The sequence below is a fragment of the Gallinula chloropus genome (genome assembly GCF_964237585.1).
Source record: "Gallinula chloropus genome assembly, chromosome: 1".
Lineage (NCBI taxonomy): Eukaryota > Metazoa > Chordata > Aves > Gruiformes > Rallidae > Gallinula > Gallinula chloropus.
In genome coordinates this window covers 29,534,684-29,558,610 of record NC_140085.1, presented here as the reverse complement: position 1 = coordinate 29,558,610, position 23,927 = coordinate 29,534,684, and the positions used below count along the sequence as shown (strand labels likewise).

General features: G+C 40.2%; 2 protein-coding genes across 2 annotated transcripts in view; both read left to right on the top strand.

Annotated features, from left to right (window-relative positions):
• Nucleotides 1-2,531, top strand: part of RAP1B (RAP1B, member of RAS oncogene family) — a 31,335-nt gene extending 28,804 nt beyond the window's left edge. The window contains exon 8 of the mRNA XM_084269593.1: nucleotides 1,340-2,531. The gene's annotated coding sequence lies outside the window, so the exon portion shown is untranslated. The remainder of the gene's footprint in view (nucleotides 1-1,339) is intronic.
• Nucleotides 2,532-9,435: 6,904 nt separating this feature from the next.
• NUP107 (nucleoporin 107) overlaps nucleotides 9,436-23,927 on the top strand; it is a 29,894-nt gene continuing 15,402 nt past the window's right edge. Inside the window, exons 1-12 of the mRNA XM_084262948.1 lie at nucleotides 9,436-9,492; nucleotides 10,309-10,394; nucleotides 11,829-11,918; nucleotides 13,831-13,946; nucleotides 16,256-16,391; nucleotides 16,879-16,982; nucleotides 19,286-19,413; nucleotides 19,738-19,786; nucleotides 20,996-21,067; nucleotides 21,563-21,651; nucleotides 22,547-22,625; nucleotides 23,600-23,713. Of these exons, the coding sequence (XP_084119074.1) occupies nucleotides 9,485-9,492; nucleotides 10,309-10,394; nucleotides 11,829-11,918; nucleotides 13,831-13,946; nucleotides 16,256-16,391; nucleotides 16,879-16,982; nucleotides 19,286-19,413; nucleotides 19,738-19,786; nucleotides 20,996-21,067; nucleotides 21,563-21,651; nucleotides 22,547-22,625; nucleotides 23,600-23,713 (1,071 nt within the window). The 5' untranslated portion in view covers nucleotides 9,436-9,484. The remainder of the gene's footprint in view (nucleotides 9,493-10,308; nucleotides 10,395-11,828; nucleotides 11,919-13,830; nucleotides 13,947-16,255; nucleotides 16,392-16,878; nucleotides 16,983-19,285; nucleotides 19,414-19,737; nucleotides 19,787-20,995; nucleotides 21,068-21,562; nucleotides 21,652-22,546; nucleotides 22,626-23,599; nucleotides 23,714-23,927) is intronic.

Below are 23,927 nucleotides of genomic sequence, written 5' to 3'. Positions count from 1 at the left end.
GTAGCTGTGGATGCAGCTGCCATAGAAATTTGTATGGTCTCTACTTTGCTATTCTAAAGTCAAAACTACACGTGCACGTGAGAGAAACTCGGTATTGGGGTGAAGGGTTTTTAGAGCTTTAAGGTATTGGTGAAACCTCAAATTAAGGATGTTCATTCTGATACTACAAATCTTCAGCTTTTGGGCACAGGGCTTTCTTTTTGAAAGGCTGACAGGATATACTGCAAGAGCAGAGTTGTTGGGAACAGGCGCTGTAAAATACTGTGGTTTGCCTGCTAAAATGTCACTCTTTGCTTTGAACTCAGCATGTATTTACATGATGTCGTAGCTATTTAGCTTCCTTTCTTTGGACTATACAGATATTTTATTGACAGCATTGTAATTAGTACATGTGGAAGAGAATAGCGAAGTGATCATTGTCACGCTCCAAATACTTGACCTGGAGCTACTGGTTATTAGATCAATTTCTTACTTGTTGGCAGTTGGCTAATGTTCTACATGACTGAATCCATGCTTTAAGAATGCTGCTGTGAAGGAAGGCTCAAGCAAGCTCCACCTTGTTCTTTAGTGAGCCTCTTCAGAAGCTAGTCAGCAGGCATGAACTTCTTTCTGCAGCTTGTTCTTGGGCAGGTTATTTCCCCATTTCTACCTCTGAGCCTTAATATACACAGAGGTCTCTCTTGATTGACCTGACATTGTGCAGGTTGCTTGTTAATCTCTATTCCCTTCAGTTTTACTTGGCATACAGTGTTTTGGTTCCTTCAGTGCTATGATGCATTGTTTTCGTCATCTGTTAGATCTGTTTGAGATTTTAGAGGATCCTGGTGGGACAAATTACTGTCATAAACTGCAGACTTTTATTAATATTGGGGTAGCACCATGTTTAACTCGTTTTGTTATCAATATTAAGACTTACTTAATTTGAACAACTTTGATTCAGCTCAAAGTAAAACCAAGAGGGTTCCAAAAGTGTTGGCTGGGGATGGCAGAAATGGCTTCTGTGTTTCCTTAGCAGGGGTTTTGATTCCAGATCTTTGATCCTCCAAATGTACTTCTGTTTTTAAAGCCACTGGAACTGTCATACTGTAAGCAGAACTAATCCCACCCTTCAAACACTACTTCCACAGTTCAGCATGGATTGCCATGTGTATCCCAATCTGGGTTTACTAATTGAGAGAGTCTGTTATTTGTATGTGTACAGGAGAAATTATATTAATAGATGAGAAATTATGAGGTTATTTTCTGCTTGCTAGGAGCTTTGCTAATTCCTGCTTTAGTTGTTACAACTAGAGACCAATGACAAATAGCTGTCACTAAAGCTCATGTTTTGTTGTTTCAGGTCTGAAGAACTGTTGCCCAATTCAACAGTGCCAGCATTCCAACTTTATTAAACCTACCAACATCTTAAATGGACTTTCCTGTGGTGGTACCCTTTAAGAAATGGATGAAAGCTACTACATCAGTTTGCACATTCTAATCACTTTCCAGTGTCACGAGAGATTTTTACTTATAAATATTCTAAGTGTATGCAACTGGTAAAACCAGAGCCTACATCCAGTATTACTGATAAGAGACATTGTTCATCCACCAATGTTGTACATGTATGAAAACTGTGTACTGTATACTTCAACAATCCCCACTTTCTATTGGAGAGTACAATAATGTAAATCCTAAAAGCACCACTATTTTAGCATAATAAAAGAAAGTCCAAAGAGCTCCTATATAGACTACTCCAGATAACTTTGCTTCATCGGTATTTGTAGCTTATTGCAAACTTTTTTAAAGAAATACAGGATCATCATCATTGTATTGTACAAAAGCGCTTTGATTAACACAACAGCTATATAGTTTTTTAATTTTAGGAAAAACCTGTGGAGACAGTGGTCTAGTCTTTAAGAGTCCTTTCAGTATAATGTCTGACTAAAGACATGGCCTTTAAAATCTGTTGGGAAGGAAATGTCCAGACTTTTCAACCTTTTATTGTATGTTTCCTTTTCCTTGTTTACATAGGGAACAATGTTTATAGTTGTGTGTACAGTGGGGGTCTACAACAAGAAGTGTATATTTTAAAACGATTTTTTAATGATTTAACAATTTTTTGTAAATCATTTTCGGGCTTCTGCAGCTGTAGATTCTCACTGTGAATTCCCTTGCTTGCTCATGCATAAGTGTATTTGCAATACCAAATATGCAGGTTTAGTACTTTTGCCTGTTAGTGATTGTTTTACATGTGTAACGTTTTGGTTGAGATGTTAAATGGTGGAAGAGTACTGTGGATGTGAATGTGGGAAGTAATTTTAATCATGTGTAATTGGTCACAGGGCCTAAGTTGCAGTAATTAACTTTTGCTGATTTATTTAACAATGCCTTGTTGCTTTGTATGCGTTAACGTTTGGGTGTAAAGATTGTGTGTATATCCAACAGGGAGCCACAGTATTTAAATTGACCAACCTAATGTTACAACTGCTTTGAGGTGGCCAAATGTAAACTAAAAGCCTTAATTAAAAGTGGTGCAATTTTGTATGACTTAGCATCAGTAGTTCAATAAATTTGGATTGCCATGCAAGGGCTTGCATTACAGTTATATACTACTCGAATGTTTTGTGCTTTAGTAGTGCTAGTAAATACTGATTTCAGATCTCTTGCACAGTGCAGATTCATACATCTTAGGATGAAAAGCAGCCATTATGACTTTGTCTTCTGACAAACACATGCTGTGGGCATTTCTTCTAATAGCATCCCATGTGCTAGGGTGGATGAACTTCTGACTGAATGACACTTCACTTAATGTTTTGGACTTGGAATATTAAAAAAAAAAAAATCTGTCTTCAAAGGTTAGACTATTGGCAGCTGTTTGGGGAAAACAGGTTGCCTCCTGTTACCATTCTTTCCAGAAAGAATTGTTAAAATTGACTTAGTGTAGTTAAAAGAAAAAATTGCATTGGGAGAAAATATGATTTTTCTGCATGATTAAACGGTATTTGTTTGGTTTCAAGGAAATCTGCAGAAGAGCATTCTTGTAGTATTGAGTGTAGAGTTTTCCAGACTTTAAATATCTGTTAACAGTGTTGGACTGCCAAGTGGAATGTGTGGATTGTGGATGATTTCCTGATCTTGGCTGTGCTGATGAAAATTAATGTCACACCCAAATACTTGGTACCTCCTGCTTCTCTGGCACAGAATTACTGCAGCTTGTTCTAATCCGTTCCTGCAAATTCAATCAGATTAGGTTAGCTAATACCGATAAGCTTGGAGATCATTTATGTTGCCCAAAGTGAATTAAGGAGCCCAGCTGATCCTTCCTGCTGGTAATTTCATCAGTCATCACCATTGTTTCATGGAAGTAACACACTTTCACTGTGCAGAGTCAGACTGAGATTCCTTTTCGTTTATCATTAGAAACCAGAAGATGTGGTTGATGGTCCCCGCAAGTAGCTCTGGTACTCTGCATCCTGATTGGTCCCCAGAGTAAATGAGAGGGGAGTGTTAGATGCTCTAGTTCTTTTTTCAGTAGGTACCTTCCTCCCTGATGAGCTAATCAGTATCTTTCCCCCATTTGCTTTCAACCTCTGCTTATTCGGGTCTTGTAACACTTTTGTGTTTCAATTGTCCTTTTGCCTGTGTTCTTAATTATTTTCTCTTCCAGGCAGCTGTACAGATGGCACTGGGTGGCAGGGAGGGAAAATTCTTTGATAGCATCAGAGGGGGTGGGGGGGCCTATTCTCTCTGTTCAGACAGAGTACTGGTTATAGGGAATGTTAGACTTTGCCCTGAAAGCTCTGGACTGAAGTATTGTCAGTTGCTCTGTGAAATAGTAAATGTACAGTTACTCTGCTGGAGGTAGTCAGTTTGATTAAACACCTGGAAAGTAAAATTTTCAGAAACTCCAGGCTTTAACATCTGGGGATTGTGCTGAAAAAAGTGAAATATACTTCCCCCTGCTGTATTTAGAACTTGGACCAGATTTGTAAAACCAACACATCACCTAAACCCCAGCATTTTTCTCCTTGAAAACTTAGGCAGGCTTCAAGGGAGCAGTGTCCTGGTTGGTGAAGGGGAGATGCATGACAAAATGATGCTGAGATAGTGACGGATGTGAAATGTAAGGTGGGGGGGGAGAACCTCACGAAAGAATTTTCTTCATATCTAAATAATTAACTGCATAAGAAGCTGTTCCCGCTGCGGAAGTGAACATCCAGTTCCCCACAGGAATGGGAACTATGTAAGCAGTTACCAATTGTAGAAAAGAATCCTGTCTGCTGAATTTTTGGAACAAACTTTTACATATCTTCAGGATAACCGCTTTGTGTACCGGCGCTTAAGGAGTTCACACTTGAACTGCTTGTACAGACACAGAACACTTCTCATAAAGCTTTGGATGAAAACATGCATTATTCATCTTTTGAGAACTAATGCAGTAACTTTCCAAATTTGCTGTTGATACATGTGTACTACTGCTTGTAAAGGTAGCTTATGCTTACAGGGCACACAAAGGTCGCAACTGCATTGTTTCTACCCTAATCTGAAATTGGTCTATGTCAGTATTGAACTGTCTGAGCTGTCTATGGAAAAATTAACGTTTATGTCCTGAAATAGAGAAGTATTACCTAATGGAATTGCACTCTTCCTATTAGGGCTCTTTCCTTGCAATATTTTTCTTATTACTGATGTTCTTTCTCAGAAGGTTCTGTGAAAGGAATGTTTCCTTGTGTAATTTACAAGAGTATTTTGTGACTTTGCAAGATGTTTTCAGATGCCCCAACGGACGCACCATAAATGGGAACTGGAATGGCTCTTCTGCATTACAGAACGTAACTTCTGCAGTGTTACTACAGTTAGATAGTTTGTTTCATGTGTACTGGTTCTGTGATGCTAGAAAGGGGAGGCTAGAGAAAGGTCCTGCTAGAATATGAATTAAACTCCACTTTTTTTTTCTCGTTTTCTGGTGTAACTGGAGTTGCTGTCTCCTTGTGGGCAAACACTAAAGATGAGGATTTTCTTATTTTAAAATGCTAAACAAAGTGGTGAGGATTTTTGTCCTAAGAGTTTTCTGATCTTTGCCAGTTTTGGAAATAACTTGGAAAATTTCTCCCTAATGATACTGTACCAATTCTCAATAGACTTCAGACATACCAACAGTACAAAGTTATTTCTAGATGTGAATGGTCAAAAATAGCTTTCATACAGTTGTCTGCAACAGTTTCTGAATTGTAATATGAAGGCGCAGCCAAGCATCAGCATAGACAAAAAGCTTTTTGTCCAATGTTAAACAGCCGTCCCAACAACAACATTAGGCTTTACTTCAATTTACAGCTCTTGTTTTGCCTGTGTATGGAGAGAAGAATAAAAAAGTTGCTCAAATATGTGACAACAGTTAGACTTGATGGTCTTGGATCTATTCCAAGCTAAATGACTCTGAAAATGCAGATACATGTAGTTCCCTAAGATACCATTAGAGATGCAGAGCTCTTAATCCAGTTAGGTTCTTGTTTCTGATTCTCAAGCACCTTACAGTTTTCTTTGGAAGATATGTGAGCAACTTGAAGGTTCTGAAAACCTAATTTAACTTCTCTGTTGTAGAAAGTAAAATTCTTGAATGATACCTGTACTTGTCACAAACTTTATATTCATAGTCTGGAACTATAAGCAAAGTTGTTTTACAGTCTTGATTTTGTTCCCAGTGTTGCTTCAAACAACAGATACATGTGGATGTTTTTAATTTTTTTTTTTTTGTACTTGAATACTTTCCAAAACTGTTTCTTTTTGGAATTTTGACTCATCAAGCAGAAGGTAGCTTCTTGTTTTCAATGGGATGCTCCTTAGGAAGAGATTTATGAATGGAGAAAGGAGTGTTCATAATTCCGCTGTACTCACTTCGGCCTCAAGATACATTAGTTCTGCCAAACAAGCGCTCCAACTTGTGACTGTTTTAAGAAAGTTCATGGCCACCAGGATTTTTTTTTTTCTTTGAGGTTGTGACTGTGGTGAACTTCATTTGAAAGACATTGTATTTTCTAATTAATTCCTGTAATGTCTTTTGGCTACCATAAGCTTGGGGGGAGGGGGCATTGCTGTAATCCTGGATACTGAGTGAAATTACAGTAGAAGTTATAGTTCTTTCTTTGGTCAGTATACTTTATCTTTTCATACTGTGTGGCTTTTTTACCTTATACTCCTAAGTCTAGCAGGGAGGAGTCAGTAACTTCACTCCCATACTAAAGTTCAAAAACCTCCATGTGAAATCCCAGCTCCCGTACGCTGGGTTTACTGTTTGTAACGTGCCCAGTGCAACAAAGACCCTTGGCACTACTGTCATGATTTTCAGACACAAATAAAATGACAGTTACAAATTTGTCTCTTTCTTCTTCCTTTTTAATAAAAAAGGGGATTTAGGTGAGCTTCCTCAATAGGACTAGGCATTGAAATCAACTTGGTTTTGGTAAGATGCTCTCAGCAAACATGACTTGGAGAGTTTATGTGGGTATTTGAATACTAAGCAAGTGCATAAACACTTCTGTTTAACAGAACATTACATTTAAATTAATGTAAAAAAATACATACTTAGAAACATAGAACATGTAAGGTCGGAAGGGACAGTTAAAGGTAGTCTAGTTTAACCTCTCTGCAATAAGTAGGCACATCTTAACTAGATCAGGTTGCTCAGAGCCCCATCAAGCCTGACCTTGAATATCTCCAGAGATGGGGCCTTCCCCGTGTCTCTGGGCAACCTGTTCCAGTGACCCTCATAGTGAAGAATTTTTTCCTAATGTCCCACCTAAATCTCCCCTTTTCTAATTTAAAACCATTACCCCTATTGCTACATGCCTTTGGGAACAGTTCTTCTCCAGCTTTCTTATAGGCACCTTTCAGGTACTGGGAGGCCACTGTAAGGTCTCCCCAGAGCCTTCTCCAAGCTGAACACGCCCAACTCTCTCAGCCTGTGCTCACAGGAGAGGTACTTCCAGGAACATGTTTCAACCAAGAGAAGATGGGCAAGAACAGGAAGAAAAGGCAAGGTGTGGAGTAAGTCCCAGGGTGTTCGTTAGTACTGAACGTAGTTGTGCTGTGGTCACACATTGCCCAAGGACTTTGTCATGTTCTTGCTTTTCATAGCTCTGTGTTGACAGCACAGCTTTGTACATGCAGATGTCACGTTTGCAGCTTAGCAGTGCATCAGGGCAATAAATGATCTGTGAGCTGTCTGTATTAAAAGGTGTTTTGTATGGAGTAATTGGAGTTTGGGTTAGTTTACTCATTTAATTTTATTCTGGTATATCCTCAGCATGAACATCTGTAAACCCTGCTGACTTCACAGAAAGCTAGTAGTGGCCAGAGGAGTGGTGGGCATTGGCACTAAACCTGCGGTGTTCCTGTGGTAGTCGTGTAGCTGCTCGGTTGTCTTGCTTGTCCTGCCTCCAAGTACAGAGCATTGCTACCCCTAGTGATGCTCTGACACTTAGGATTGGTGTTGATGCAAAAATGTGAAACTTGAAATGGTTTTGTCATTTTTAATCATAGAGTCTTTTTCTCTGATGGAAAAGTCTGCATTCCCTTTTGCTTCTTGGAAGTGTAAGGTGCTTGCATGAGACTCTCAGTTCTTTCCGCCTTTCTTCCTTTCCCTCTCTCACCAGATAAATGTGAAGTGGGACACTAGTGAAAAATGCTGCTTGAAAATACACATGCAGGTTTTTGCTTTGTTCTCCTACCACTGCCCCCTTATTGGAGCCAACTTAAAGCCTCTAAGCTGCTTCTCCAGCCCAAGACAAATTCTGTCAAATCCTTAACACTCATTTACAGGTTGTTTTGGTTTTATTTTTGGTTTTGTTGGCTTGTTTTGGTTTTTGTTTTGGTTTGTTTTAAAGCACACATGTTGCCCTCTTATTTCTCTTAAGCCTTGTTCTCTTCTGTCATTGCTCTGAATAAACTTGAGGCGGCACACAAAGGAAGTGTTTTCTCTGTCTCTCTCTCTCTTTCATCTCTGGTTTGCTTATGCTTTTCTGCCCTGAGAAAGGGCTAGCCCAAGAACTTGAAGTGTTGGCAAAGAACTGAACCAGGTATTAATTTGTGCATTGCTCTGTCTGAATTTCCCATTGGTCTACAGAGACAGTAATGCTATACTTTTGTGTGGGTGTGTTGAGAGGTAAATTCTATTAAATACATAGTGTGGAATTAGGATATAATAGTTCCTTTAACATTCTTTTAGTTCTCTGACATTAGGAAGGTTGTTGCCTTCACTTGTGCTTTCATTATAATCTACATGACAGAAGGAGTTTATTTTTTTTTTAACTCCCAAACTACAGTTCCCAAGGGACTGATGTATTCTCTATGGATGTTCTGCTTGCTTGTGTTACTGCACACCCAATCTTCATTGGGCTTCTCAGCTTTCCTCTTCATGTGAAGCCTTTTGAGGTTAGGCACTCCAGCAGCTTCAAGCTATGGGACTTCATGTCTTGCATTTTGCAGCTGTTTTCAAATTTCAGATGTATCTGATGTATCTAAGAGAACTTTAAAAGCCTAATTTCCTCAAAGTACCCACCCCGGTAATCCCAAATACACCCAAGTGCTTGCAAGTGTCTTTCACATCCTGCCTGCCTACACTGAAAATGCAGTTTTGATCGTTTTGTACGTATTAGATCACAAGTAAACGAACTATGTCAGTAGCACAGTCATTTCTACTGACAGGGTACAGACCCGTTTGGGGCAGGAAGGGGAGTGGCAGCGTTCTAACCTTGTGAGTTTGTCCGGGCAGGTAAGGACTGAGTGATCCAGTATGACGGTTACTGCTTTACCTCTCGGTGCTGCTGGTCCGAGTTAAAACACCGGGAGAAACGGGGAAGGATGAGAAAGAGCCCCAGGTGTGTGACCCGGTAGAAACGGCCTCATCTTGATCACGCAAAGGGCGTGAGGGGCGCTGCTCCGGCTGGCTGCGTACAAAGGCCTTTTGAGCACTGGGTTAGTTCTTCTCTGTGGAATGAGACTTTTTGGGTTTTTAAGCTTTGCCGCTTAAGCCGGGATCCCTCGGCCCGGGGACTGCGTGAGGAGAGCGGCCCTGGAGGGGCTGCAGCGGCCGCCGGGACAGAGGCGGGCAGGACAGACCGTTACCCTCGCACCGCCGCCGCGGCCTGGCTTGTCTCAGCACGGCGGCGGGCGGGCCCTACCTGCCCGGCCGCCTCACGGGTTTCGGCGGCCCTCAGCTCAGACCGGCCGCTCCCAAGCGCTCCTGTGCGGGCTCGCACACAGCCCGACCTGCCGGCGGTGATCAGACCCGGGCCCCATCCGCGCCCGGCCCGATCTGCCGACCGTGACCGCACCCGGGCCCTGTCCCTATCCAGCCCGACCTGCCGGCGGGGCCCGGAGCGGCGCAGGCGCAGTGCGGCGGCCCCGCCTCTCGGGCGGAAGCGCTCCCCTCTCCTTCCGGGACGCGGCCCGGCGCTGGCAGAGGCGGGAACGCTGGAGCCGGGGTTGTGCCGGGCCGGAGGCCGCCATGGAGAGGTGAGAGGCTGGGGCAGGGGGGTGGCTGGTGATGACGGGGCGTCCTGGAGGAGCGGGGGCCCCCCGTGGGCATGATATGTAACATGGTGTGAGATGTCGCCCTGTGGCGGCCGCGGAGGAGCGGGGCACTCGTAGTGCGGACTGGAAAGCGCAGCGAGGGTGGGAAGGTTCCCGAGTGTTACCAGAAGCTGTTGTGTCCCCTGACAGCTCTGCGCCTGAGAGACTCACCCTGGAATGTCCTTATAGATGGAACGGGAGTTGTTAATTACGCGGCAGTCATTGAGCCGGGCCCTTGCAGGGGGCTCTACAGGCGGGCCTGCTTGGGCAGCCACAGCTGTGGCCTTCACAGGCCGCCTGTACCGTCTCCTCTGCGTTTTAGTGGCTGCCAGCGAGGTGGTTTTCGCCTTCCCTGCATGACCTGCATCAGTCTGGTGATTTTGTGTATCTGAGGGAGAACGTGACGCAGTGAAATCACATCGTGCTTTCAATTGAATATTTCAGTTCACAATTTAATATATCATACAGTTGGTTGCACCTCTTTTTCTTTTTTTTCTTTTTTCTTTTTTTTTTCCTTTAATAATACAACATCTGTTGTGGTGTAGGAGGAATGAAGTGTGGCTTTTCAGACAAGGTAATTTTCCTGAGCTGATAAGCAATACTATGTGTTCCATAGAGGAAACTGGATGTCAGTATTAGAATTAGAGATGACTTACAGTTTAAGTTTCTCAACTAAAGAGTTACATGAAACAACACAAAAATCTTGTGATATGTGCTGCGTGGGTTCACTTGCTTTGCATCTGTGTTGCTGTTCTCTAGAAATGCTTTTGGAGATGTGTTGTCACCCTGCGATACAGAGATGACCAGACCTGGGTGGAAGAAAAGCTCTCAGAAAAGAGTTTCTAGTATCCTTTTTTCTGTAAATATTTTTAATCCTTTCTTTAATCATTGCTTGCTGTGTTTGCAAGGAGTGTGTATTTTTACTATTGCTTTGATTTTGAGCATGTTGAGAGTGGTTTTCAAATATACAGCAAGTTATTCTGTTTTCTACCTGTTTAAAGTGAGAAATGTATGAATATAATGTGAAATTGTTGTCTGATTTGTGAGTTAATTTGTGGTGAATTTTTTTCTGTTGCACAGTCTCATATTTTCCCCCTCAGTGGTCTATTTTCTGTGTGGCATTTTTGTGCATTAAAGAGGAGAGAAGTTGAGAAGCAAAACTGTGATCACGCTATCTGAAAACTAGTAGATAGGAATACTGATGAGTGACTAGGAGATCTGAATGAATTCAATTCATAAAAACACCATGTTTTCAGCAACATGGTGCATTACTTGGCCTTTGCAGAAGAACTGTGGGGTAAGCCAAATGATGCAATTCTTTGCCTTTTCATGGAATAGTATTTTCTCCGAATGGGATTTTCTCTTTCTCCTCCTTTTCCCCTCACTGTAGTCTCAAACCACGTCAAAGCTGTTGTAGTGGTGACTCAGAGCAGGTTATTCAGTAGACTTCAGGGAAAATGAAAGATTGTCAAAATGCTTGTTCAGCTAATTCTGGGCTACATTTATATTTATTATTTAGGTTGTCACTTAAAAATAATTGTAGAATGGTGCATATCTCCTAAACTTGTGGTGTTGCATTTGTGTAGTGTGGTGGTGTGCAGTTTTTCAAGAGCTTAGAAACTCAGCCGAGAGAATTATGCGAGCCATAGCTGACTCCATCTCTGAGTTTTTGAAGAAATGAAATTTTCTTAATTCCATTATATCTAGATTTTAGGATTTTATGCTCTTCTGCTTGTGTTGTGGTATCAGAGTATTGTGATTATTCAGTGTATTTTAACTTTCCATCCATAGTAATAGCAGGAGGAATATGCAGACAGGAATTTATAATTCCACATGACTTTTTTTGCCCCTCACTTATTTACAGTAAATAAAGTAAATAAATACCATGTAATTTGACAGCTAATATAGGGGTAACTTTCTGGTTACAGTAGCAAAGGAATGTAGTACACTTGCTCATCCTTCTGTGTTTTGCAAGCAGAATAAAACTGGTGAGATACTGGCCCTGATTATATTGTCCCTAAGAATTGTGATGCTCATGTACACTGATACAACATAGGATACTAAAGCTTTTACACAACTCCTTCTCAGTAAACCGTCCCTAGGACTCCGAACCCAACTGCTGACCCTTTTGTTAAACTCCTCAGCACCCTGGAACCGAAAGAGTGAGAACTTCTAACGTTTGAGCTACAGGAAGATATTTTTCCTTTCCAGGTATTCACAATTTTTTTGAATAAAGCCAAAAGCATGTTCAAGAGAGTGTTCCTTAACTTACTAATCAGTTTTTACACCTCTGGGTGACGCTGTTGGAAACATGACACCCAGAGCCCCGTTGCTTTCCCGAACTCCTAGTTCATTGCTTCGCCAGCCAGGTAAGACTGCTTTCCTCAGTATTTATTTATTTGAAGGAATTGGACTTCATAATCAATTACAGATCATAAGGAGAAAGACATGGATCCACTGTAGCAGGTCCAGCGAAGGACTGCAAAGTTGATTAAAGGATTGGAGTATCTGATGTATGAGGAGATGCTGGCAAGAGCTGTGAGTGTTTAGCCTGGGAATGGGCAGGCTTGGGGGAATCTTGTTGGTGTATATAAATGGCTGGTGGGAGGGAGAAAAAAGCCAGGCTCCTCTTGGTGGTACCCAGCGAAAAGACAAGAGGCAGTAGGCACAACAGGATATACAGGGAATTCTGTTTAAATATAAGAAAAAAAAAATTTACTGCAAGGGTGTTTGAATGCTGGAACTTGTTGCCCAGATGGTCTGTTTAGAGATAACCAAAGCTGACTGGACAAGGTCCTGAACAACCTTTTCTAGTAGACACTGCTTTGGGCAAGGGGGTTGGAGCAGATCATTACAGAGGTTCCTTCCAACCTCAACTACTTGCCTATTCTATGATTCTGAAGTTAAATGTATTTATAAGTATGGAAAAAACACCTAGTAGCAGTCAATTTATGTAGTCACATGTTATGTATTTATAACAGGTTGAAACTGATTCTTGCCTTGCTACTCAGCAGTCTAGTTTGTTGTGTTTCCTTTTTTGCAACCTCCTTTTGGTTTTGCAATAGCTTTCAGTTCTTCAAGATTGTCTTGTGCAGTGTGAAGTGCACTTTCCATCCTTGTTTTTGTGGCAGGCTAATATTTCTACCAGTTGTACTTATTGGTTGCATCAGCAACCTATTTCTCTCTCTACTACCTCGAGAAGAAATTAGATGGCACACCTCACAGAAAGGCTGTAGAATCACATGTGGTGGCTATGGTCAGGTTGCCCTAGAACCTCTCAATCCCAACCCATATACTCTACATCAACAGACCCATATTAGGACCATGTTGGGGGTTATTCCTTCTTTACCACTGTTGACACAGCTCCTGATTTAGCTGTCACTCTCTTGATACAACCAATGATTTTAGATGGCTTCCCAGACTTTGTTTGATAAGGGGACCAGAGCAGTTACTGTCTTGATGCAAATTTTGTGGTCTTGGGGCTGCATGAAGGTCTGTTGTGATGGAGCTCCTTCTTGTCATAGGGTCTGTCAAGACTTGTCATCTTGCAAAGCAGTGTCGCTGTTTTTAACATAGGTCAGGTATTCCTGCACACCAGTGCAGTGGCTAGTGTTCGCAGGAATATCTGGAGCAGACGTAGTGCTTTGAGCAGGCTTGTGGTTGCCTTTTGCTTTAAGGGTTTGGAGACCAATTTCCAAGAAAGAGTGACTGGAGATTTATTGCTGTTTATTCTCATAGTGTGAGCATGCCAGTGAACTCTCCAGTCACTGATGGTGCGTCATGTGTTCGGTGCATGTGTACGCTCACGTTCAGTGTGGCTTCAGACTTCTGTCTGGAACGCTGCTGCACGTGAGAAAGAACTGAAATGACAATAGCTGTGCTTTGTCTTTATGTTTGTATGTGCCCTACTTGGAAAACTAGGGCTTGAGTATTCTCTAAACTTGGTTAACAAGGGTTTTGTATAACCCTAGTGTATCTAGATGAGTCAGTTATTAAGTTCTAGTATTCATAATTAACAACTGTATTTCTAAGTGTCGTTGAGCCTAAGATTTGTTTTGGTTTTATATTTGGCATTTGTGGGTTTGGTACAAGCCTTCTGGTGGGAGGAGAAGAATATGGACAGAAGCAAGTTACTTCTCAATCAGATCAGTTTGTGTGCTTCTTGTGTGAGCAGGATTTCATCCATATTTCAGTCTTTGTGGTATTTTCTTTGGAGTTCCTTGATAGCTCATAGTGGCCTTAAATACTTTCTCTTTTCAGAAAAGGCTCTCTCTTTTTCAGCTATGGCACTAAATCGAAGCTCCATGAAGCCGTCAGATATGTCTACCATCCTGGGAGCTGGAGGGAAGTCTCCTCTGATTATACCAAGTCCTGGATTTTTTACCAATTTGTCAATGGTAAGATGGCTGGAGCACCTTGTTCTTTTGTTCTTGTGAAACAAGATACAGGTTTACAGTGTTTGAATGGATTTTTGCACCAAGGGCAAACTGCGAGTGTTCCAAGCTTGCTGTTACTATTACTGCTGCTTGCTACTAGTGTTATTATTACCGCCCTGTTCTTTGAGATGATACAGTGAGGAGTAACAGAGGGTTTTAAAGTTTGCTAAATATGCCAGGTGTGTTAGGCTAGCCCTTATAAAGTTACCTTGTGACTACAAAAATCTTGACTTTGCTTGTTCAGAAATCCTTCAAAGACAATTGTTCTTTGTCAGCAAGTTAAGCCTTCAGAATATTTCTTATTTTAGCACTCTCCAGCATTAGGCTTCATGTCAAGTTTGGACTTCAAAAAACAAGCTGTTCTGATGACGCCTCAGATGACATTGATTAACTTCTACTGTAATGTTTTGGGAAAAAAACCCAACACTGGTAAAAAACTTACCAGTAGGGTATCAGTCTGAAGTATTTTATCTCTGTTTATTTTGAAATTAACTCAAAACAAGTTTAGATGTCTTTTTGTGTGTGCATTTCAATTCATTCTGTTTTGGTTGTTTCTCTAGTTCATTGTAGCCCATTTTTTTCTTTAAATGATCATGTTGCAGGGCCTAGCTCATCAGCATGTATGCAGCTCTTAGCAGTGGCACTTTTCCACTGATTCAGAGTTTCTTGTTGTTCAGTAAGCAGTGTTTTGGGAGTGGAATACGTTCTAGGTTAGCATTTAGTGCTGACTTGAATCCAGTTTAGATTAGCAGGGGGAAACTTGGGACTGGACTAAAGATTCCTCAAAGGAATCTGATGGGAAAAGGACTTAAAATTACGTCTTGTGGAAATGTACTTGCTGGTAGATAAGAACACTCATCAGCCCTTTTTGGATTCCCCACAGAGACGTGATATGATTTTACTGGAATTGAGTTTCTTGTTATTTTTGTTCAACGGTCGGTATGTCAGAGCATTCTGTTCTGTTTGGCTAGAGGGTAACAACGGCAGAGAGAAGTCAGGCAAGAGGAATACTGTAGGTAGAAACTGGGGCTTAAAAAGAAGAATAGCTGGTATATGCCCACAGTTTTTGGATCTGCTTAGAAGACTGCTACAGCAATGTCACCTGGTTCCCTGTTTGTACTTGTTTGGGTGAGGGAAAAAAAAATCAACCAGTGACACATCTCTGGGTCTTTGTATAGCATTAATTGCTGCCGAAAAAGTAATTGCTGTCATGGGAACACCTATAGGAAGCTGTCCTGTCAGTGCAGTGTATGTACAGTCTGTCTTCTATTTTGTCTGTTTTATTGCTTTGATGTCACAGAATCACAGAACATTAGGAGTTGGAAGGGACCTTGAAAGATCATCTAGTCCAACCCCCCTGCCAGAGCAGGATCACCTAGACTAAATCACACAGGAACACATCCAGGTGGACTTGAATGTCTCCAGAGAAAGAGACTCCACAACCTCTCTGGGCAGCCTGTTTCAGTGCTCCATCACCCTAACAGTGAAAAAGTTCCTCCTTACATTCACATAGAACTTCCTATGCTCCAGCTTGCACCCGCTGCCCCTTGTCCTATCACTGGCCATCACTGAGAAGAGCCTGGCTCCATCCCTCTCTTGCCCTTTACATATCTCTTAACATTAATAAGGTCACCCCTCAGTCTCCTCTTCTCCAAGCTAAAGAGGCCCAGCTCCCTCAGCCTCTCCTCATAAGGAAGGTGTCAGGTTATCAAATACTGCTCCTGATACAACCCCCCCAAAGCATAGGTGTATCTTTATTTCCCTGTATTTTGATAGTTGATATTATTTTAAACACATTTTGCTTCATTTACTCATATGGTTTTGAGTAGTTCACAAGAGGGTGAAAAGACTGGTAAATGGTTCCAATACAAATTTTAACTATTTTGTTTAGTTTGTCACAGCTGCTTTACAACTTAGTGTTGCTCTGTCCTTTTTTTTTACATTGACCAACAAAATAGTAAGTAACCATTTGGCATAATGGAATATGAAAGTTTAGGGTGATTTATTTGTTTAAAGAGGAAAAGCAATACCTGGTGGTTTAAGGTAGGCAGTCGTATTAGATTAGCGTCTGCTTTAGTTACTTAGTTATTAAAACCACATGAATTTCCTTTTTCCAGATTAAAATTTATCTTTTCAGAGTTGTTTGCTGAAGGCATGGCTGCACCTTATCTAAAGGCGGTCATTTCACTACCAGTCTTCAGAATTGCTTTGTTTATACCATTCATATAGGATTGGTATTTACTTTCCTTATGCTCCTGTTATGCTTTTAGTTGGATGACAGTAACTGGACAACGGCACTCTCACCTCAGCAGTCGGGAATGTTTGCGAATCTGGACGTGTCCAATGTGACAGAGGATGTCACAATGAGCGCTGTCCTGTTGCGTGAGGACGATCCTGGGGAAGCTGGTGAGACAGTCTCAGGCTTTACTAATAATTGACCGTGGGCTTTATTTGTAAGATATAAATATGCTCAGTTTGTTTCTCGATTATTTTGCTGATATTTCTTTGTCAAAACCAGTTTAGTATAAAGTTTAAGAAGTTCATCTCTTCCAGCGATTGGTGTTCAGAGAGTTTGTGTCCTCTGTAGAGCCCAGTGGCACGAACAGGATGCTCTCACGACACAAGACGCAAACTGGTTTCGTTTTGTGGAAATATGCAAATGAGTTTATTGACAAAACTTTTGCAGGTGACAAGTTTACAGGGAAAGTTTTATAATTATTTGACTTAAGCTCTTAGCTTATCTTACATGATAAGGTCTTCTGAGTTCATGGGATAGAGTTTATATCATCATCATCCTCATTCGGATTTATGAAAGATGAGATGTCTTGTTGTCAGAAGGATTTTTTTGTAGTTGTCTGACCAGTATGCCTGTTTCTTCTTAAATCTGTTCTAGCTACTATGAGCATGTACTCAGATTTTCTGCATTCCTTCCTGAAGCATACATCAACTACCATTTTTGATCTTGTGGATGAGTATGAAAGTATTTGTAACAGTCAGGTAAGTAATCCGCTTGGTTCTGTATTTTACTTTACAATCCCTTCCACAAGTAGCTTTTGTTATTTTTCCTTAAACTGAGCAGACACAGTGTTTAACATACATAGTTTAAGTCTTCCAGCTGGTTGCAGCCTTATGAGTCACTGAACACCAGCATTTGGCACAGGAATACCCATTGTGTAGTTGCTGAATACTAAAAATGTCATCTGGCTGTCATTCCACTGCAAGTGTCAAGTGACAATAAACATGAGCAGATGTATGGATTTTTTTTTTATATGATGATAAGTTGGATTAAAAAGTACATCTTTCTCATGGGTATAAATAAACAAGATCATTGTATGATGACCAAATTTTCTGCTACATTACTAACAAGCTGGCAGTAGAGGGCTCAATGTTATATTTAAGGTGGCTCTGCTTTTAGACGGGTTTTTATCTGATTGGCTGTTGACTCATAGTTTGGGATCAGCAGGGATTGGCAGTTTGAAAGGAAGAAATTACAATGCTGCTGTCAGTAAGTGTTGACCACAAAACAGAGAGGTGGACTATGTTAAGAAAATGTGTTCTTGGTAGAAGGTTGCTGGCCCTGTTTTGTGCTAAGGTGTTGTGGGGACTGAGTTGGAAAATGCTGAGATCTTCAATGAGGTGTGGACCACTGTTGTGTTCCCAAGTGGGAAGCAAATGAGAAGGAAAATAAATGTAAGCTTGATGAATTTATGAGATGGTGAACTTCTGAGCTGAAATGGAAAAGAAAGTCTCTCTCATTCCTCCTGTTTGATAATACAGGCACCATCTGCAAAATAGTGGCATATTGAGTGACTGTTTTAAGCTGTGTGGCACTGAGGAGGAGTTGTCTGGATGTTCCAAATGACCTAGAAAAGTGGAGTTGAAGGACACTGCTCCAAGGATTGGCTTGGTTGTTGCTTATGGGGGTGTGTTGTAGTTTAATCACAGCCAGCAACTAAACAGTACACATCCACTTGCTTACTGCCCCCACCCCAGTGGGACTGGGAAGAGGGAAAGGTAAAAGGAAGAGAAGATATGATGCTGCTGCTGAAGATAAAATATACAAAAGAAGTGTTGCACAATGTAATTCCTCACCACCCACTGAGCGATGCTTAACCTGTCCCTGAGCAGTGATCATCCTTTGTGCCCCAGCTCCTGGCCAGCTACCCCCATCCCATGTATATACTGAGCATGACATCATATGGGATATACGGGATATCCCCTTGGCTAGTTTGGGTCAGCTGTCCTGGCCATGCCCCTTCCCGACTTATTAAGCACCCCCAGCCTCCTCGCTGGCACAGCATGAGAAGCTGAAAAGTCCTTGACTTGGTGTAAACGCTACTTAGTAAAAACAACAAGTGCATTATCAATATTATTCTCATCCTAAATCCAAACAAGCACACTGTACCTGCTGTTAGGAAGAAAATGAACTCTATCCCTGCCAAAACCAGTGTGGGGTGGAGGGACAGCCCTGAGGTCTCATGCTGCCTCTCAGCTGTACCCTGAGATCAGCCCAGTGGCTCCTAGCAGCCATGAATGCTTCTGTATATTTTCTGGGAGGCAGACTTTATTCTTTTCTCCAAATCTCTTGATCACCTCCCACTTGAAAACCGACGGTTATATTGATGCTTGACAAATGGAGTGCTCCTAAAATGTTAGAGTTAGGGAACATTCTCAGAAGTAGGAGCTAGCTCTCTGGAGTTAGCTACTGATGAAGAAGACCTAGACAATAAAGTCTTCATAATAAATAAAGGAAAAGATAATATAATTTATTCTTGATGGTATTGTAAATTATATTATAACCAACCTCATTTAACAGAACTAGAAAGGAGAGGGTATCTGTCAGGCACTGGCAAATGCTGTTGCAAGTACCAGTAGGGCTGACTTTGTTTGATGTTGACGTGTATGGAAAAAAGTTGTGGGCTTTGGTGTTTTTTGTTTTTTTGCTTTGGTTTGGTGGTGGGGGGTGTGGTATGTGTGTTTGTGGGTCAGTGGTTGCCTTCTCTCCCTTTCAGTCTTTTGGTGCTTTTTAATTGACCAATAGAAGCTGGATTTGGGTAACCTGGGTTTGTACAGTGCATTGTAAAGCGAAGCTGTTCTCTTGGTTTATGGCCTCTGGCCACGTTAAAATTATTTTTATTAATAATTAAGGGATATTATGGTCTGGAGTAAAATCTACCCATTCAGAATAGAAGTCATACTTGGTTGTTGAAAATGTTCAAGGTAATGTAAAGATTATTGCTGTAACGGCCTAGAAAAAATATGATCATGGGCAATATTAACTATAAATTCATTTCCCTCAGGTGAATATCCTGGGGAAAATAGTCTATCGGGCAACTCCTGGGCAGCAAAAGTTTTCAAAAACTGCCAGTGTCTTGTGGCTTCTCAAGCAGGAGATGGTAACTTGGAGACTGTTGTCCTCACTTTATAGGTAATTACAGTTTTTGCACTGAGCTAACATTCTTAGATATATTTGTTATTCATTTATAAATATTGATTGAAGCATTTAAGTGCCTATTAATAGTAAGTTTATGGAACTAGGTGTTAATACACATGTCTATTATATATTTACAAAAGTGAAAGTTGTATAGGGGCCTATTCTTGCTACCTTTGCAACTTCTGGTAATATTTTAAAGAACATTTTTTAAAAGGTATTGTTAAAACCTTATTTATTATTTATTGCTTTCAGTTATGCATTCTGTTGAATTTTCTTAGCTTTATTTTAATCATTAGCATTTTGAATTTTTATTTTTAGAGACAGAATACAGTCTGCACTGGAAGATGAAACTACATTTGATATAACAGTAAGCTTGGACTTTACTGGGGCATTTTTAAGTAATATAATAAGCTAACTACCAGCGAAAATGTTTTATTCTTACAGTCCAAATATTCCAGCTGCTCAGAAGTCAAACATGAAAGAATGTAAATAAAAAATAGACTGTTTTGTTTTTTGTCAAGATAGGTATTACATTATTTCTTATATTGTAGAAAGTTGATTTAAATATTCAGTTCTAAAGAGAAAATGCTATGGTAAAAATATTATAAATCATACTTTATGTTTCATTTCCTTAAGTTTTCTACATACACTTGGAAAAGCCACTAGAAGTAATCTTTTGTTTCTTACTAAAAGTTGAATCAGTAGCAGTAATGTTCCCATAGGTTAGAGATAATTTTGCTTTGTCTAAAAGAACATGTGGTCTCAAGCTGTCTAGCATTTGCAATCCTGATTCCAATTTATCTCAAGATAAATCCAAGTTTTTTAGCGTTCTGGTTTCAGCCGTAGTCATCTTGTCTGTGTCAATACAGTGCTTCCAGCCTTTGCTGCCAGAATATGCTTAGGAAGACAAAACAATAAGTAAAGTGACTCTGCCTTTGCAAAATTTATGATTGTAGTTGCTTTTTTCTCAGTCATAAAATAGCTTCCTCTAGGATTCCCACCGTTAAGTTGTCATTATTAAATTAAACACTATTGTGCCAAAAAAAAATCTCCTTTTACCTGTGAGGTAGGATTTTGTTTGTTTGTTTGTTTTAAGGAAAATGCATCTTCTGATCTCTTTTTGTTGCAAATGTAATGAAAGCTCAATTAGTGCAGGAGAGCAAATAGAAGTAGAGTAGGGTTCTGGGGCTGAGTTGGGATTTTTCAGTTGGAGTTTTTTCTTTTGTTCAGGTGAAGCCTATATATGGTCTTAGAAAATGTCATATTTTTACACATACACTAAAAGAATTTAAGATATATCAGTGGAATCAGTGGATCTATTATGTAGAGTCTTTCTGTGGTCATGCATTTGTTAATAGTATTCTGAATCTCATTTATACAGGTTTTAGTGTAAAAAGTGCAAAAGAGCATTGAAATAAAACTTGTATAGTGTCACTTGTTCTTAGAGGGATGAGGGAGAGGCAAAAATACTGACCTTGTAGAAAGTTTATGGGTTAGTATGTGTTCAGTTTGGTATTCATGGTTTTGTGGCCAAATTTCTTTTCCATGAAGTAATAACCAGCTCTTTCTTCAATAGGTTTTAACTGCGAGTGAAAAGAGAAATGTAGACAACTTGTTTCAGAAGGATTCACTTGTGCGACAAAGCCAGGTAGGACTGAAAGTTTCTAAGAGGAGAATGGGAATCAATCAGTAGCCACTTAAATGTTTGTAGCTCTAATGCCAAGTGCACTTCATTAACCTGTTCCCAATAGTTATTTCTTTATATTCACAGAAGTGTGTTATTCTTGGGACGTGTAAAAGTAGTGTTCTTCAGTTTCTAAAGATCAGAAATGTTTTGCAGGCTAGCCTAGAGAGGGTGGAAGGCTGAGAGCTATTTCCATTTAGAGAACCTGTTTACTATTGGTGGTGATTAACAAACTATTAAGTACCACTGTAGTAACTACAGCATCTAGTGAGAAATGGAGATTAAGTGCCTAAACATCCTTCATATTGGATACTTAAAATTAAAGCAGAATAGTCTTCAAGATGTCTCTGCCTTTGGTTACCGTGTCGATAATGAGTAGATCCAGAGATGAAGAGAAGGGAGTTAAAATATTATTTGCTGTATGTTTGTTTCTAAAATGCTTTTTAAATTTTATTCCAGCTGGTGGTAGATTGGCTGGAGAGTATTGCCAAGGATGAAATTGGGGACTTCTCTGATAATATTGAGTTTTATGCAAAATCTGTATATTGGTGAGTTCAGACTCTCTTTGATTATATGTATGGTCCCATAAAGTATAAGATGCACAGACACAGCCATAGAATCACTTTTTAGAAGTGGATTTTTAAAGATTGTTCCGTTCATTCACTTAGATGTAAAAGTTGATATTACCTACCCACCCGCTGAAGTGTATCTTCTCAAAAGTCAGTTACTGCTTTTGAGAGGCAAGGATGGAAAGAAAACTATCAAAGCAACTTAATTTTACCTTAGCCTGGATGCAGATTTGATTTTTCACAATAAGGCACGAGAAGAGATGTTCACCTTCTGGTCAGCCTGTTAGTTATACTGGGTAAAACCGTTTTTACTTTGTGTTTCTCCAGTGGTAACTTCTTTGTTTAGCTTTAATTTTTGCCTGTTCTTGTCATCATTTCATGTCATCAATGCTTCACCAGAAGCCACTATTGTCATCTTTAATATCAGTGATGATGGGTGTTACAGCAGAAGAGAACAAAGACTACCTAGATGTCTAGAATCAGCCTGCTTCAGTGGCCAATGAGTACGGGCTTTTGGAATCATGTGTCCATCCTAAGCTGAGTCTCTGCCTTAGGCTGACTTTATAGTGAACATTAATAGGACATTCTGCTCTGTAGAAATACATGCAGAGTTAAATGCGTGAATAATTGAAACAGTGGGTGCTTTTGAACGAAACCAAAGATATGTAAATGGATTCTAATATCACACTGCTTGTGAAATGTTGTATTTTAACCGCAGTAACACAGTCCATTGATAAACCAGCCAAACCAAGTGTGGCTCTTCTGTAACTGTATTCTGTGTAACAAAAAATACTCTTTCAATATTTGTGATTTATCAAAAGATGCTTACTAAAAAAACACCAAACATTTTTCTCAAACATTTCACTCCTTTCAGGGAGAACACACTACATAGCCTGAAGCAGCGACAGTTAAGTACGTACATTGGCAGTTCTCGAGCTCTGGTAACAGAGTTGGTAAGTGTTATTTAAAAGTAATATTTTCTAAGTGGGTTAGAGAGAGCATATATGCTATTTTCAAAGCCTTCCACCGATTTATTGATAGCTGTGCTATCCAAAAGTAGTTGTACTATCAAAGGATGGCAAAACATTTAAGTTGGAAAAGATGAAAATTAGTAGACAGGACACCTCTGGAGCTCCTTTTGGGTTATGTGGACTTCTGTTTACTTTCAGCAGTCACTTCCATGCCCCCCAACGCCTCCCCTCCCCCCATTACAAGTATCTGTGGTCTACTTGGTGAAGGAAATGGCTTTATTAGTACTTTTTCTGTCCAAAATAAACTCGTGTTCCTAACCAGAAAAGCTTATAAAACTGTTTGGAAGCCCTTGCAGGTGAGGGCATGCTGTCTTTGTACAACAAAGGAACTAGTACAACAAAACTAAGTCCTGGTGGGATTACTTGAGAGCTACTATATAGTAAAAGCTAATAGGAGAGTAGTCAAGATAAGCAAGGACTGTACAATAGAAGGAGGTAATGAACTGTCTTGGTGACAGCCAAGCAGGAGTAGATTAATTCAATTGAGGAGTGATCTGAGGTATTAATTGGCTTGTAAAAATCAGTTTGGAATAAATAGAAGAAAGTACAGCTCTTGGGATAAGCTTTCTTAGTTAGAAGGAGGAGAAACAGAGAGGCAGAAGGGGAAAGATGTTTTAAGGTGAAAAGAACTGGAAGATGAAAAATTTTGGGGCAAAAAGCAAAGTGATGGAGTAAATATTAAAAATTGCAATGGTTCCTTCTGATAGGAACAGTGATAGAAGAGGAATAATAAAAAAGAGAGAGGAAAGACAGGGAAGCATCATGGTAGATTTTATATGGATTGTAGATTGTTGTGCAAATGTGGAAGAAGTGACTCCAAGTTACAAAACGGGAGGCAGTCATCAGAAGGGCCATTTAGTCAACATGTGATGGATGATGACTTTATCTCCTTGCAGGATCCAGATGCTCCTATAAGACAGAAACTGCCACTCGATGATTTGGACCGAGAAGATGATGCGAGGCTGTTGAAGTACCTCTTCACCCTCATCAGGGCAGGAATGACAGATGAGGCAAGTTGCAGGAAGTTACAGTATCTTCTTGGTTAACTTACTTTAAAGCTAATGAAAAGCTGTGTACCAAAATGTCCACTTAAATTTGAAATTAATTATCAATACTGACAGCAATGGACTGCTAAATTAGTATCTTAATAAAATCTTGCATTTAGTAATTTTGGGTGTAGAATAGATGTTATGGAAAAAATGCTGTACCTTGGATTTTTTGGTT